This window comes from Simochromis diagramma, unplaced genomic scaffold (genome assembly GCF_900408965.1).
Source record: "Simochromis diagramma unplaced genomic scaffold, fSimDia1.1 OVJJ01000131.1, whole genome shotgun sequence".
Taxonomy (NCBI): domain Eukaryota; kingdom Metazoa; phylum Chordata; class Actinopteri; order Cichliformes; family Cichlidae; genus Simochromis; species Simochromis diagramma.
In genome coordinates this window covers 10,198,943-10,215,231 of record NW_024387200.1, presented here as the reverse complement: position 1 = coordinate 10,215,231, position 16,289 = coordinate 10,198,943, and the positions used below count along the sequence as shown (strand labels likewise).

The window sequence follows — 16,289 nt, the reverse complement described above, 5'->3', positions numbered from 1 at the left end:
TGACTTCATTCGCACCGAGGCAACTTTATTTGAGATTGGAAAACTCTGTGATGGGGGACTCCCTCCAGAAACTACTACCAGATGTCTCCACCATCGCGCTGCTTTTGAAGTGTCCCTGTGCGCTGGTGTGCTCGTGAGCGTGAGTGCGTGTAACCCCGGGCGCTGTGATCCAGACACACGTGACTATGTCAAAGCAGTCTGTGAGTGTGGGAGCAGACGTGAGGGTGGAGGCCAGTGTGGAGCTGGAAACAATTAAGCAGCCTTTAATCTACTGTTGTAATCAATAAATGATTATAATTAAAGTGCTAATCTTCTATATCTGCTTCCAGCATCGCTGCTGGTTTTCCCTCATGTTATAATTTACAAGATGGATGTTTGCTTGATTTATGTCATTGTTATGTTTTTCTTGTTGCTTGCTGGGTGGTGTCTGTGGAGTTTCTCCGTGTCCACCCTCCGACCGAGACCCGGTGCTCCTGATAGAGGACAGGAAGGATCTGATCAGCTGCAGTTCCCTTTAGCAACACTTTAGTGTACAGCACGGACGTTTTTAAAAGTAGATGTTTGTTCTTTAGAAGATTCATGTTGATGAGGACTGGAAATAAAACCCTCTCACGCAGGTTTACTGACACACTGCTAGTGATACTTAGTGCACCAGAGCGGCCTCATTAAGTGATGATGCTGGATACGCCTGAAATACACCAGCTATTTTTCTCTGTGAAGACTGAAACACTGCCAGGTGCTGTGTGCTGCTGGGATCATGTTTACACACACACACACACACAGACACACACACACACACACACACACACACACACACACACACACACACACAGACACACACACACATCTGCCACTTCAGTGGAAAACAAGGACATGAATGTTCCCAGTATTTAAGTCTGCGCCTGTCTATAAAAGGGGGCACTTCGTGTTTTGGCAGGACGATCTGGTGTTGCATCATCGGTCAGTGCAGATAATGTGATTAGGCAGTATTGATCCAGCATCATTATGATATATCAGCTCCTTTTGGCATCTTCTCCCCGACTCTGTGGGTGAAAGCCTCAGTGAGCCAAGCTGCTGTGACGAAGTGTGTTTGAACCCAAACCACAGCATCCTGACACTAACCGGGTGGTTTACGGTGACTAAACTTTACCAGCACGTGGACAAAAAAAGAAAAAAAATCCAAAGAGACACAAACCAGAGTGTGTTGCCTAACAAGCCTAAGATGTATGCCAGGCCATCCCTCCGGTCTGCGCAGACACTGGGGCTGTGGACGCCGTGCTGCAGCAGAGTGGGCCTCAACACGCAAACAGGACCTGAATCATGTAAGCAGTTACAGTGTTTCAGCTTCGTGTGACTGAGGAGGAATGACAGTCTGGGCTCTCTGAGCAACACGTGTTAATGGAGTGTGTGTGCTGCAGTCCCAGCATGCTGTGTGCCTGTACAGCACGAGTCACGTCATGTATGTCACGTTATAGAAACAGCCGTGTTCAGTCCAACACAGAGAACACACGGTTTTAGACTACAATATGCTCATTTTTGATGGACACACTGTTCATTATTGCACCATCGTTACACGTGTATGAGTCTGTTAATCATTCGACTCTCAGCCGTGATAATGATGTTCCTGTGAAACAGCTGTAAATCTTTTAAAAGGTGGACGTTGCACCTTCAGTATAAAAGCGCTGCAGGACAAGGCGACAGCTGCCAGTAAGAGCGCTGTTGCCTCTTCTTTTAAATGTATTTATGTGTGAATCTGTAGCAGCAACAACAATGTTACACCACACAATAAGAGCATTATTTTCTTTCTTTCTATGAAGCTTTTATTCTGACATGAATGCACGAAAGAACTCCAACAGCTGCTCCGTCACCGACATGGCCTTTCTGCAGAAAGCTCTGATCCGGCAGCACAGTCGTCCAGCTCAGCCCAGGCACAAAACATCAATACGGGAGCAAGAAAAGTGAGCGTGAGGCCACGGACGGTGTAACGAAAGAAGAGAAACAAGCTGCACGTTCAGGCGCGCTGCATGTTTGAGACAGAAGCGTCCAGTTCGTATTTCCCACCAGTGATTCTGCTCTCTAAGGGAATCTCAAGTTCATTAATGTCAAATATCCAACAGTGCAGCCCTGCTCATCTGACCCCGACCCTGAAACAGTTAGCCCGGCTTTGTCTGGAGATCCAAACCTGTGACAGTCTACCTGACATCCTGCATACAGCTGGAGTCATCATATCCCCCATCGGTCACTGAACTCAAGCTTCCCATTGCTCTTTCTAGACATCACCCACTTTAATGAACATCTGGATATGAACTTTTAGTGCACATGCATGCTGGCCTGCAAATGTGACGCTAGCCTTCAGCGCAGTGATCACATCTGCTGCTCATTTGAGGGTGGTGATTTCCAGGCTGCAGTGTCTGTTGAAGGAGTGAAGCACTGGACCATCACAGCATCCAGCCCTGTGTTTATCTCTGACTCTCAAACAAAAACCTCCCAGTTCCTGTCTGCTCAGACGCTCCAATCCACAATCTGCTTAGCTCCATTTGACTTTCCCCTGCTCCTCTTTTACCGCCAAGATGCGATGCCCCATCTGTTTATGGCCTAATGACAGATGTGGTCCTCAGGAGGCAGAGCGAGGGATGTGAGGAAATCAGCTGGGCCAAATTATTTAGCCACAAGCTGGAGAGTGGCCACAGAAGCTCATCTTGTCTTTTCCCTCGGGGTCTGAACACATGCTGACACAGCCTGTTTCATGCTCACCAACATTATACACTATCTGTTTGCATGACAAAGGATTTCTTTGTCCATGGCGCCACCTAGCGGCAAATGAGGGGAACTGAGCGGGCTGCTGCATGAGCTAAAATCATGTCGGCAGCAACCAGCGCTTATAAACAGCACTGATTCTGACAGCAATCACAAGACTACAGTCAATGAAATCTAAGTGTGAAAGTTACAGAGCATCTTATCTTGACTTTAAACAGGAAATGCATGTCCTGTCCTCTTCCTCCTGAGCGTCCACATTTTGTGCATCACTCCAGTCACATGCGCTCACCTGCTGCTGCCATAGATGCACCTGCTACGTTTTTCCACAAATATCTGATAAGCCAATCACATGGCAGCATTAGGATATACTGACTTAGCATGAAGAGATGCTAAAGTTCAAACCAGCAGAGAGTGATTAAGGTGGCTTTGAACATGGTGTGGTTATCGCTGGTACATGGACTGGTCTGAGAAATTCAGTAACTGGTGATGTACTGGGATCTTTCCACCCCAAAGTCATTGGGGTTTACAGAGAATGGTTTGAACAGAGGAGATATCCTGGAAGTAGCAGCTCTCTGATGCCAGAGGTTAGAGAAGGATGGCCAGAGTCCTTTGAGCTGACAGGAAGGCAGCAGTAACTCACATAAACACACATCATACTCTGAGTACAGCTGAGACCACAGGAGGTGCTGCTGTGGCAGCTAAGGGAGGAAACTGAGTTAATAACATTGTTAGTAGCTGTGAATGGCAGCTGCTTGAATTCAGCACATTAGATAACCATGAGCTTTCCTCTGACCCACACGGCTTCATGTAAACGTGAGTTTGAGCTTTGTATTTGTGCACGTCACACACAACCCTGAACCAATCAAGTTATATATATAAACATATCTCCAAGTTGGGGTGGTGGTTAGCACTGTTGCTTCACAGCAGGAAGGTGCTGTGTGACTCCTCCACCTGCCTTTCTGTGGAGCTTGCATGTTCCCCTGCGTCTGCTGCTCCCACAGTCTTAGGACACGCAGGGTTAGCTTTGTTGGTTTGAATCCAAATGGTTGTGTGTCTGTGTGTGTCAGTCCTGTGGTGGCTGGGATAGTTTCATATCGTAAAGACTCTGGAATAATACAGAGGAATCCCCAATAATCAAACAGCCACCTGTGAGCAAGTACTTGGTGACAGTGGGAAGAAAAACTCCCTTTAACCAGGCTGAGGGAGAAGCAGCCAGTGTGCTGTATTATATGTGACACATTTACCTGTCGAGTGTATTTGATCATGATGAGTGCTCTGTACAAGCCAACATATTTGTGTATACATGCATCTTTAATACCTGCAGTTTTACAGACTTGTTTCATCTATAAACACCTTGTTGTGCTTTAGTGCGTCATGTTTGGTTGTTTGGGACTTTTGGACTCAGTTATTGGTTACCGTGGAGCGGCTGCAGAGCAGGTCACCTACTAATTGGAAGGTTGGTGGTTCGATCCCTGCCAAGCATCCTTGGGCAAGATCCTAACACCAAGCTGCTCTCTGATGCATCCATGGGAGTGTGAATGCTGTGCACAGCACGATATAAGAATCGGTCCATCGAGCATCTCTTCAATGATGGAACGACACGGGAGAAATAAAACGCCATGCTACAGCGCTGTCAACAGTCCTATGCTGGTCACAAACGGTGCTTTCTAGAATAAGTTGGCCTGTTCAGCACCTGCTGTTGTGATCTGACACAGACCGATGCCGCCATGATGGCCCGGGCCAGCATGCAGGTCCTGTTGTTTCTCTGAATTCATGCAGGAAAAAAAGGTCAGCAAACACATCGTTAGTGCACTTTAAGTTTATTCATCACATGCAGAGCAGTTTAACAACATGGATACTGAGGACACGTTGTGTGTTATTGATCAGGATTTTAATCAGTGCTTGAGAGAGAACTGCATCTGTTCAATCAGCAGAAAAGAAATACTGTCTACAGCAAGCTTTGCTTTCAAAGCTCTGTTATGGACTGAGAGACGCTTCTTATCTTCAGTAGCTGCCCTCGTGTTGTTCTTCAGCCCAAGGCTTTGACACCAAACACATTTCATAGTAGTTATTTTCAGCCTGAAGCAGAGGATTTGATTTGCTGTTGAAGGCAGCGCTCCGTGAGAGCTGTGCTTCCAAACCATTTACAGGCTGACGTTACAATGACCCCGGCTGCATTTCTTTCAAATGAGTAACAGCCTGACATGGTACGTTTCTAGGAATCTAGATTTTGATTAACTTTTTACAGCGTGCGTATTTATGACAGCAGGCCAGCATCGTGAAGCCCGCTCACGTTTGGGGTGAGAGCCAAACGAGGGAGTGAACAGAGATTTGGATGAAGGCATGAACTATGAAATATTGGTTCTGAATTCTTGCTGAAGCTCTGTCAGACCAACAGGCAACACAGCAGGTGCTGATCTCCACGAGCGCTGACAGACGCCCCGTGCTCTTTAAAGCTGGGCAAGGTAACTGTGCCCGCTGGCAGCTGAAGATAGCAGCGAGGAGAAGTTAAAACACTGAAGGGTGATGTCAGCAGGCCGCACGTGCACAGAGTTGATCCTTCATGTCATCAGGTGTGAGAGGAAGAAAGGAGGAGAGTTCTCGTGGTTCAGGCTATAACATGAAGCACTGCGACATGGAAATGTATTTACAGGAGCCAATCTAATGGTCGAGTCGCTTCTTACACACAACATAAACTAACCTCAGCATGAAACAGTCTGCTTGTTTTCTCCTCAATAAAAGATTCTCCAACCAGCTCACGGGTGGTTGTTGGGTTTGTGATGGAGGCTCCACCAGGAACTTCCTTGTGGTTTGGATGAAAATACCAACATTTGCTAACTAACTAACTAACTAACTAACTAACTAACTTTGCAGCCAATTTCACAGTAGCGCCTACTCGGCAGCTGGGTGTGGGATCCACATTTTCCCTGGTAAACGGGAGTTTGCAGAGCGACCTGTGTGACTCGGGCTTGCTGCTGCTGTTATTTTCAAATGGAATAGTTGCAAGTATGGAAACTATAAAGGGCGGAGCCACCATGTTACCCAGTCACAAAGACGCCGTCTGCTGGTGAATGTGACGAGAGGAGTGTACCTGCCTGAAACTGAGAGACGTCCCTGAGCCCACACATGAATGTTTGTACCACGTCCACATTAGCCCAGATAGATTTGACAACGCTCTGCGTCCACACCAGCGTTTTCACAGAGTTAAAATGCGTCATTGTTTTAGAAAGTCTACGTTTGCGCTGTCCACACTGCGACGCAAAATGCTGAGTTTTCAAAATGCTGCGTTTTCAAAACGCTGCGTTTTCCTTGAGCGAAAACGCCGTCTCAGTGTGGACGGGAGGCCAAAACGTAGAGAAAACCATGCATCAGTGTGGACGTAGATCAGAGAGCACAGAGTGTGACACTCATCACCACCCAGTGGTCACTCAACAGAATCCAGCTGTGAAGCACTTCTGCAGCAGTGTGAGGTCACAGATGTGCATCCACTCTCTGTAGGTGATGTAACCTGAGCACGAGTCAGTGACAGCTGTGATTTGTGAATATGGTGTCTTTCTGAGATCAGCAGTGGTGTTAAAAACAACGACTGCTTCATCAGAAACCGTCTCTGCAGTTTACCTCTGCTGTGAGCAGCTATGAGATCAAACACAGCGACCCAGAAGTTAAACGGTTCCTGAGACGTTTGGCTGATTATTAAGACCATTAATATTATTATTATTAAGAATGTGCTGCAGGTATTTACAGACACATAATCCAGTAACACTGATAAAGAGAGGCGTGTGGCCTGACTCCCTTTCCAAGGATAAATCACAGTTATTAACTGCCAGACAGGGAAAAAGAAACAATATAAAGAACTTGAAGGAATTCATACCAGCTTCCTGTGCCTCCTGTTAAAAATATTACGACCTGACAGGGCTCAGTGCGTCGCCTGTGGAGCAGATTTAATGGAATAAATGTCACACGGCTATAAATAAGTGACCAGGATCAGCGTCTCCTGGAACTGCACCAGCAGGGAGCATCTGCAGAGTTTCACGCTGCAGCCCTGACAGCAGACTTGCTTGGTATTCCTCTTACGAGAAGCTTTCTTTCCTTTGCACGCCATGCCCCACTTCATCATTTCATACTTTGAGTCTGTGCTGCGCTGTCCCAGCAGATCCAGCGTTTGATCCAGAAACCATTAGCTGCTTCCGAAAGCAACATCTCGTCCTCGTCTTCCTGAGCGTCGTTTCCAGTTAAAAATAAACAGCCTTACACAGTCATGGATTGGAAGCACACTCTGCTCTGGTGGTAGACAGACTGTTCATGAAGCTGTTTAGGACTCAGACTAGTCGCTGGCAAACAAGTCCCCCACACATCATCTAACTAACAAAGTCAAAGAGAAGCAAAGGTGTGAGAGCCGCCGTCTCTGATAACAGAAGCTACTGTAGGAGACGAGTCTGTCAGTGCTGCTTGTGTTAACATGAGCAGATAGAAAAGCTGCTGTTGCGTTTCCACTCGCTGTCCCTGCCATCACTGCCAGTCGACTAAACGTATCACATGCAGCGAGTGAAGTGCTGAGCTTATTTTAAAGTAGCTGCGGGACTAACATCACTCTCGTTTCCTCCCGACTCGAGGTCATACCCAAAGATGTGCAGTGCAGCAGTGTTTTGCTGCTTTGTGCTTCCTCTCAGACTCACAAACTGTCGACCAGCATAGAAACCAAACATTAAATGTGTATCGTGTGTTTTCAACAGCATTAAAGGCATTTACAGCACAGACACTGTGCATTTAAACACTTCCTGTTAACAGGTGGTGATGTCACAACATCAGAGTCAACATCCACATATTTTGTCCACGTTCAACACACATGTTTAAACTAGCTTTGCAAACGAGACAGAAACAAAGAACATGTGTTCAGTGTGTGTGTGTGTGTGTGTGTTAGAGAGCAAGCCAAGTGAATGTCAGTGTTACTCTGCTCTTTAAAAACATCTCATCTTACAGCAGCACTAATGCGATCACACAGCCTGAACACGCCGAGTGCTATAGCTGCTGCAGTGTGTGCATGGCAGGGCTCTTAAACTAAATGAATCTCAGGCAGCAGCTCCAGAGCTGTGCCAGCTGTGCTCATATTTAACACAGTGCTGTGCAGTTTCCAGTCCTTTGAGCGCCGGTCGGCTCCTCCTGCAGGTGGCGCTCACTGATAGCAGAGGTAGCTGATGATGAGTTTAGGGACCTCCAGCTGGCCTATGACATTTAGAGCCCTGGTGCCGAGCTTCCTCCTCACTGCCAACCTGCTGAGCTGCTGGAGACTCAGAGGAGAGGCTGAACACGGGGAAAACATGTCAAATCTCTGTTCATAACACATGCAAATGATAATATGACATTTTTCACAAGAACAAAATGACGTGTCAGCCTCTAGAAAACTGATTCACTGTGAGAGTAAAGCTGGAGAAGTGAAAGACAGCTGAGCAGCTGTGCATCAGAATGTTATGGTACATGTCAGGTGTCGTCTTTCTGACGCTTCGTGGAAGTGAAAATGATCCTCTCGTGCCTCCTGCTGGTGCTGCACACTCATGAAACTTACTCTCATAAGACTGTAGGCAGGCTGCAGAGGGAGAGCCCGGCGTGGTGTAGTCCACGGGTCTCCTCTCGTGTTGATCTCGAGCGTAGATGTTGGCTCCAAACTCCACCAGCATCTCGATCGTCTCCACCCGCATGCTTTTAGCAGCGTGGTGCAGCGGAGTCTCGTGCAGCCTGGCGGCGTTCACTTTAGCGCCTACGCAGAACAGAAACATTGAAGCCTGAAGGAAGACGTCGGTGTGGTTATTTAACACACATCGTTGCACCGCGGCGGTTCATGCCGCGCCTCAACACAAAGCTCAGTTTCTCAGGGGGGCAAACATTACTGACGGAGGTGCTTTTTGTTCTTTCTGGAGCATTTCTGTGATTGTGTGCCAATAATGTCTGAAGAACACTCGTGCTTTTACCAACAGCATGTTGGAAACCTCTCTCTGCTCCTCACACACCTGTGGCATCAGGACGAAAATCCTGTTGCCTCGTTCTCGTGTTCCCAAAGCTGAGCGTTCACACTCCCAGCGTGACCAGCAACAGTACCCACCATCCTTTTACGGCTCCGGGGTAAGGGGCTAAAAATGTGTTCTCATCTGCTCCTTATACCTGCTGGTCTACAGTTAGCACGCTGACTGTAAGGTGGATTATACTGTGTTGTACTCTGTGTTTGATTCATCCTACTGTGCAGACCCTCACCTGCATTGAGCAGCTCTTTAACACAGTCCGTGTGCTCGTTAGCACAGGCAGCGTGCAGCGGGGTGCCGTGGTAAAGGTCATATGCCTCGAGACAAGCGCCCATGGAAATCAGCAGCTTCACACACTCAGAGTTTCCTGAAATACAAACATATATAAAATTAACTTTTATTTTCCAAAAACACAGACAAAAGCACAACACGCGACACTCTCACCTCCCATGCAGGCCTCGTGCAGGGGTGAGGCTGTGCGGGAGGTGAGGGCAGGGTTCGCCTTGGCACCGTACTGCAGCAAAAGCCTCACACACTCCAAACTCCCAGCTGAACAGGCATCACACAGCGGGGTACTTCCATCCACATTCCTTGCATCCACCTGACAGCATCATGGGAACAGAGTGTTTTCCATCAAGCCATTTCTACTTGTTTGATCTACAGTTTGACCGACTGTAGATCACATTTCTGCGTCTGTGACTCACCTGAGCTCCAGCCTCAAGCAGCAGCTGCACACACTTGGCCTGTCCGTGGAGGCACGCCTCGTGCAGCGGTGTGATGGAATCCACGGCCACCATGTTGACCGAGGCTCCGCCCTGAATGAGCTCCTCCAGTTGGGAGGCCTGGCCGAGCGACGCTGCCTTGTGCACCTCTGTTCGCTCCGCCCAGCAGCCTGCAGAGGAGCACGTCCAATAAGAACTGAAACCTCATCTCATTTACAGCAGCTGTTCTGCTGGGGTTTCTCAGTTTGCATGTTGCCTGTGGAACACCTATACACTCGCAGACCCGGGGCTGAACGCAGAGACGAACACACCAGGACAAACCTGGTGTGTCCTTAGGAATCTCGAAGGACTGTTTACATAAATCAACATGCTGTAAAAGTTGCTTAATCTCTTCTAACAGTCATTTAAAAACCTCCCACTCATTCACCTCTACAGCTTCCAAAACACTTTGTGAAAGATTTCAACAGTTTCTACTGGAAAAATATCAGATTTGAGGTACTGGTCCCTACTGGGAGTGTCGTTCCCTGCTGCTGTAAACCAGTGTGAGCCTGTGTCTTTGTCAGTGTTAAGTGAAGCGTACGTGTAGGTTCAATAAGGAAGCTCACATCCGTCTGCTCCCAGGTGTTGCCGGCTAAATCTAAACTTCACATCACTTCCACTTTCCCACGCTCTCAACCTGTTTGTGACATCACCATTCTAGTCCAATCATCTTTCTCTTGGCCTTCTTCGGGCCAATCAGCATTCACGCCGTGTACTTTAGATCTCACCGCACATCTTTGGGAACCCCTGTTTTTCTGATGGTTGTAGCCGACACTCACAGTATCCTGTTATGAAGGCTCGAGCATTGTGGCCATTAAGGGAACTGCTCCACAGTGGTTTAAGTCTTACTTTATGAACAGGAGCTTCTCAGTCCAGATAGATGCTTCTTCCTCAGCTGCAGCACCTCTTACTTGTGGAGTTCCTCAAGGATCCATCCTAGGGCCACTCTTATTTTCCTTATATATGTTGGCTCTAGGGTCGATTTTTATTTTAAATATAATATCTCTTTCCACTGTTTTGCTGATGACATTCATAAAAAAAGAAAAACAAGTCTTGGACGCAGCGTTTTCAGTGGGAGAAACGTTTCATCACTCATCCAAGTGACGTTGGATCCCAAAAGGTTGAACAGAATCAGCTTTTTGGGATTTACTTACCTGGATGACTGAGCATGCATGAAGACAACTCTGTGAAACTGTTATCGGACTGTCTTGCTGATATAAAAGTCTGGATGAACTCAAACTTCCTCCACCTTAACAATAGCAAAATTGAGGTTATGGTATTTAGGAGATCTTTCCAAAACCATTCTTGAGCGCTTTGTTGTTCACTCCTCTGTCAGGTATCTTGGCATATTCTTTGACAGCTCCTTTAAATTCACAAAGCAAATAAGCTTTAAGCTTTATTCAGCTATGACTTCTTGCTAAGGTAAAGCTTTATTTTCTTCCTAAGGATTTTGACAGATTGAGCCACATTTTTATATCAACTTGCTTACTGATTACTGCAGTTCCCTTTATGTTGGTGTCCTGGTGTATTTTGGTGTTTTTGCTCTATAAATAAAGTGGACATATGGAATTAGTACTTTTCAAGCTTTGCTACCACTCTGTGACCAATGCGTGATGGTCAGTGTGTGTGTGTGTAATTCTAAGAGCCGCATTAACTTTTTCCTGTTTTTACTTAGCTTGCATCCACACCTGGGGCCAAGTCCAACCACCCATTAAAGGGGGCCTGTGTGGTGATAGAGTGGTACAGTGATTAGAACGGTCATCACACTCCAAAAGGCCAGGTTTGAGTTTCCTGGCACCCTTTGTACCAGGTCTATTTGCTCTTTGTGGGGTGGCATGGACTTCCTCCCACAATCCATAATCAATCCATTTCATATACACACATACTGTGTGCCGGTGGCCTTCTGTCAGTGCAAGCTGCCTACTCAAATCTAAAAGTGGACGTAAATTAAAACATGCCAAAGGATGTTCATCTCAGGCCGCGCTGTCATCAAGCTTCTTGCATCCTTAATATCGCATCCTCTACAGAGACAAAGTCAAATGTATGACTCGATGCGTGCTTAATCATCCAGGTAAGGAAAAACGGTTGATTCTGTTCATCTGGACGTAGCGAGAAACGTTTCGTCATCATCCAGTGACGTCTTCAGTCCCAGCTGACTGCAGGTGTCCCCAACCTTATAAACGGGGCATTTACACGATGACTCAAACTGGCGCCACTGACCTAGAATACGCTAATGGTCAAGACTGACCACTGATCAGTGATCAATGCTCTTTGATCAGTGGATGTGATCGATTGTAGTTTATGGTTCACGGCTCAGTGCGTGAGTTCAATAAGCAAGATTGTTTTCATTTTTTACCGCGTGCCACTGCTCGGTGTGTGCGCGTGCAGGCCCACGCAGGCCCATGTGGGCAGCGGCGAAGGTGTCTCTCACGTCATCGTCACGTTTTCCAGGTGGATAATTCCGTCTGTGTAATAACATGACAGCTGTCATTACCTGCTAGCTCCAGAACAAGGATTACGGCAGCCGGTGCCAGTCCTGCCGAGCTAACTCGGCCTCGATTACCGACCGTCTCGCTGTCGTCCGCTCTCGTACTCACCGATGTCGCCAAAGAAATAGGGCCGAGACTTTTCAGTGTCCATCCTCCGACTGCTTCCCCCGCAGAACAAGCTAGGCTGACACGAAACGCGGGGACTTACGGCTGTTTGTAAACAGTCGCGTCCTCGCGCGCTACATGCGGCAGGAGTCACGTGACAAAACCGCGGGCATGTTGGACTTTGTAGTTTTTACCCCAAATAACACCGTTTCACGCGTGGAGAGTGACTAATATTTATTCTAACTCAGGTTGAATAATATCCTAGCGGGGTGTACACAGCCTGTCCTGAACAGAACGCCTGGTCACGATCAAAGCTGTAATCTGGTGTGTTTAACACAGCAGCTCGTGTTGGAACCACAGAGTAGCTGCCCTGCACCCACTCACAATATCTTCTGTTGAGAGCTCCTGTAGATTTTCTCTGAACAGGCTTTGATCAGCTGAGCTGTGTACCTGCTGCTGCTCTGAGGTTTCACTGAAGTCAACAGTTTGTAACCCAATATTTGACACGCTGATTGGCTGATTTCCATTCCCCACACTGACAGTACACCGTTTGTGCTGTTTTCATACCAGACGGTATAAAGTTGGCATGAATTCAGTGAATTAATCAGCTACCCTCGATGCAATCTAATTCTGATCACGAGCACCTCTGTGCACCAGTCGCACACTGTTCTTTACTCTAAATCCATCACAGTGGACCTCACTACTCTGTTTATCCTACACAAAACAACTGTAGCATCTCCTGGTGACCAACACCCAAACAGGACAGCCATTCATCGATCGTCTCAGGGGCATCTTTACACAGCATGGGGTCTTGCCTGGTGTGACAGACCCCAGCCTCTATGGATCGTGTGCTTAGTGCTTGTTCCTCTGCTGCCATGATCAGCACCTCTGTGCTGTCTTCAGTCGAGCTGTATCCAGCCACTGGTAGGACTTCTGGATGTCAGCCACTTCCTCTATCTGGAGATGCAGGGGCCTGTCCTTCCATGATGGTTCCTCCTCTTCCTCAGGTTTCTGCTGCCTGAGGTGTTCACTGAGCATGCAGTTGGTTATAGGCATCTTCCTGATGTATCTGTGGATGTTCGTTGTCTCATCCTGGACTGTGGTGCTGACGCTCACCAGTCCCCGGCCTCCTTCCTTCTGCTTAGCATACAGCCAGTCAGGGTTCTGGACTTGACCCTCCATGCATGGTCAGGAGCTTCCTCGTCTTGAGGTCACTGACTTCTATCTCCTCCTTTGGCCAGCTTATTATCCCAGCAGGGTAAAATAACTTGACCTGAGTCACTGATGTGCTCTTGGAGTACTTTTGGTAGTCTGGCCAGTGTCGCGTAATGTGGAGTAGAGAGAGCTGACAGGCCCCTGGCCATCACAGCTGAGCCGATAAAGGAAATTGCCTTATGTGTTATACATGTGTTGGAAATTGTCAGAGTGCTGAAACAGAGCTTTATATAGATTATACTTGTTCTCATTCAGCAATGAATTGCTTTAATTTGACATACAGTGTTGAACTGACTCCGTACAGAGATTTTCATCCTGGTTACATGTGTTTCATCTGAATGGCAAACATTTTTCAGGGGACATTTTAAACCTTGTACACTAAATGTTCATGTGTAAGTCTGTAGGGATATGGGACGATCACAGTACTGGAGGTAGCTGTTGATGCGGTGGGATATATTCAGCTGGCTCAGGACCTCTGATGCTCTGGTACCCAGCATCCTCCTCACAGCAATCCTGCAAAGCTGCTGCAGGCTCAAAGGATTACCTGTCAACAACAAATGTTTTAATAAGACGATCAGGCCTCAAAAGCAAAAAAAGAGCAAGAACGTAAGAACTTGAACGTTTTTGCTGTAAGTCAGACACAACGCAGAACCTTACTTTCATAAAACCTGAGGCAGGTGTACGAGGGAGATGCAGGTGTTGTGTAGTCTATAGGCTTCCTTCCCAGGTTGTCGCTGGCGTACACATTGGCCCCAAACTCCACCAGCAGCTCAATCATTTCCACCATACCGACCCGAGCTGCGTGATGCAACGCTATTTCATGGAACTTCACTGAATTCACATTAGCACCTGCATAATTCACAATCATGTAAAGGTCTTAGTCCAAAGACATGCACAGGTTAAATGCTGTTAGTATGAGTGAACAGCTGTCTGCCTCAGCCCTGTGATCCAGAATGAACCCGCCCCTCACCCTCTGACAGCTTTGATTGGCTGCAGCACTCTCTGTAGGAAATAAAACAACCATACATTGCACCTTTAACACACCTGCAGTTAGCAGCTCCTTGACACAATTCAGATGTTCTTTAGCACATGCTATGTGAAGGGGAGGCCCAAAGTGGACGTCAAATGCCTCCAGCTTGGCACCGCTGGCTATCAGCAGTCTCACAACTTGGGGGTTACCTGAGAGGAATGTGAAGCGTTGTTCATAGGGAGACATGTGATAGCATGGCAGAGTGTTGTTCCTGCTGAAGGTTTACCTTGTATGCAGGCCTCGTGGAGCGGTGAGGCAGTGAGGGCTGTGAGGGACGGGTTCACCTTGGCTCCATAGTCCAACAGCAGCTTGGCACATTCCAGGCTGCCAGCAGCACAAGCATTACAAAGAGGCGTGCTACCATGGATGGTGCGTACATCCACCTGGAACAAACAGAAGAACATTATCTAGCTATTCTTTAGGTAATCTTAGGTAATTGTAGGGCCATGTTAAGACCTGAACAACAAACAGTAGTTATCGTTTGTGAGGCTGTCACAGAGGGAGTGCCTCTTGCTGCCCAGCAGTGGGATTCTGCACCAGAGAGCATCACTTTGTACCCGCTGTGTTAAGGTGCGCGACTCCCAGACTCTACACCGGCTTGTAGAGTGAAGCTGTGCCTCACCTGGGCTCCTGCCTCCAGCAGCAGGCGAGCACAGTTTGGATGAGCCTGGATGCAGGCTTCATGTAGAGGAGTGATGTTATCCACAGTCACCATGTTGACGGACGCTCCGTTTTCTATCAGCTGCTTCAACTGCAAAGTCCTGCCGTGGGATGCTGCTTCGTGCAGAGCAGTGCGGTCTGCCCAGAAGCCTCACACACACGAGCACAACAGCAAAGAGACCTTCCATTAACCAGTTCCATTATGTGTAAACCCAGTAACCACGGCAGCAGTACTGGGTGGAATAAGTCTATTCTGTCAATATCCATCAGTGTCATGGCAAAGTGTCCATTACTAATATATGAACAAAGGCAATATTTAGACTATTACAGAAATAACGAAGTCTTTTTGGCCTCATTCATCATGTTTAGCACATACGTCCATTAGTTCTAGTGTAGTCTTGTAAATGTCGCATTTGCTCTTCATTTACAGAGGAACTCCGAGCATGTCATCTAGCTATAAGCCGGTTAGCTACCAAATGACTTTGTCTGTGCAGCGGCCGAACTTCCTCGACACTGACGGGACTCTGTTACTCTCCGCCTACATTTCCCGGTTAAAACCCGCTTTTGGCAGCGAAAACACGGTGTTATAATCAGACGTCAGCCGTTCCTGTGGATGTGAGCTGAGGTGTAAACCGTTAACTGCTGACGATGCTTACCGATGTCGCACAGAAACGAGCGGCGGGCTGCCGTCACCTCCATGATTACAGGTTACCACACACGGCGCTCTACAGAGAGTCGAACGGAAAGCCACCGCGGCATTATGGGAATTGTAGTAGCGATCTGAAGACGAACTGAGGATTCTGCAGACTCATAAAGCGAACGCGGAAGTGTCGAAATCCATTTCCTAGTTTGGGCACATGGAACTTTTTCTTAAAGCGAGTCAGTAATCATAGACTACCTGCCTTTAAGGTGTTAAAGGCTCGTTTACAGTGATGCCAACGAGGTGTGACGACTGCGGTGGGTGATCCGAGGCTACAGTGGTGCTTTAACAGCTTCAGCTTCCCTTCTGTCACCACGTTTGTCCCACAGATGCCTTCATAAGAAAACAGACTTGCTGTGTGTCCAAGAAGCTCGTGTTTTAGTTTCTTCAGCTTGGCACGAATCATCAGCATGTGTTTGTGCGTTAGATCCATGGAAATGTGTTTTTACCTGATGACCCAGTATTACAAGTTTGAGCTTTCATCCATGATGATGCACTACCAAATGTTGTCAGGGCAAGGATGTGTAGAAGCAGACATTACAAAGCCTGCTGCATACT

General features: G+C 47.4%; 2 protein-coding genes across 7 annotated transcripts; both read right to left on the bottom strand.

The window, feature by feature from the left end:
- Positions 1-4,561: 4,561 nt before the first annotated feature.
- On the bottom strand, positions 4,562-13,460 carry LOC120745467 (ankyrin repeat and SOCS box protein 13-like). 2 transcript variants are annotated; one of them, XM_040050354.1, is made up of 6 exons: positions 12,130-13,460; positions 9,476-9,663; positions 9,216-9,372; positions 9,004-9,138; positions 8,321-8,512; positions 4,562-8,058 (listed from the first exon to the last, which is right to left on the bottom strand). In XM_040050354.1, the coding sequence occupies exons 1-6, from the start codon at positions 12,170-12,172 to the stop codon at positions 7,931-7,933; spliced, it is 843 nt and encodes a 280-aa protein (XP_039906288.1). In that variant the 5' UTR covers positions 12,173-13,460; the 3' UTR covers positions 4,562-7,930. The 2 variants fall into 2 exon arrangements, with proteins under 2 accessions (XP_039906288.1, XP_039906287.1); XM_040050353.1 differs by having other exon boundaries at positions 7,940-8,512.
- A 125-nt stretch (positions 13,461-13,585) lies between these two features.
- On the bottom strand, positions 13,586-16,194 carry asb13a.1 (ankyrin repeat and SOCS box containing 13a, tandem duplicate 1). Of its 5 annotated transcripts, none has more exons than XM_040050359.1 (6): positions 15,360-16,194; positions 14,994-15,181; positions 14,598-14,754; positions 14,386-14,520; positions 13,999-14,190; positions 13,586-13,885 (listed from the first exon to the last, which is right to left on the bottom strand). In XM_040050359.1, exons 1-6 carry the CDS (start codon positions 15,385-15,387, stop codon positions 13,728-13,730), a joined length of 858 nt encoding a protein of 285 aa, XP_039906293.1. In that variant the 5' UTR covers positions 15,388-16,194; the 3' UTR covers positions 13,586-13,727. The 5 variants fall into 5 exon arrangements, with proteins under 5 accessions (XP_039906293.1, XP_039906289.1, XP_039906292.1 ...); XM_040050355.1 differs by having other exon boundaries at positions 15,688-16,194; XM_040050358.1 differs by having other exon boundaries at positions 14,386-14,508; positions 15,688-16,194.
- Between the last annotated feature and the right edge of the window lie 95 nt (positions 16,195-16,289).

Bases quoted from the DNA above. Each gene is read 5' to 3' on its own strand.
- LOC120745467 (XM_040050353.1), bottom strand. From the start codon at position 12,172: ATGGACACTGAAAAGTCTCGGCCCTATTTCTTTGGCGACATCG. The intron at 9,373-9,475 runs GTGAGTCACAGA...TGATGCTGTCAG, and splicing joins TGCTTGAGGCTGGAGCTCAG to GTGGATGCAAGGAATGTGGA. The intron at 8,513-9,003 runs GTGAGGGTCTGC...TGTTCTGCGTAG, and splicing joins TAAAGAGCTGCTCAATGCAG to GCGCTAAAGTGAACGCCGCC.
- asb13a.1 (XM_040050355.1), bottom strand. From the start codon at position 15,730: ATGGAGGTGACGGCAGCCCGCCGCTCGTTTCTGTGCGACATCG. The intron at 14,755-14,993 runs GTGAGGCACAGC...TGTTTGTTCCAG, and splicing joins TGCTGGAGGCAGGAGCCCAG to GTGGATGTACGCACCATCCA. The intron at 14,521-14,597 runs GTAAACCTTCAG...CATTCCTCTCAG, and splicing joins CCACGAGGCCTGCATACAAG to GTAACCCCCAAGTTGTGAGA.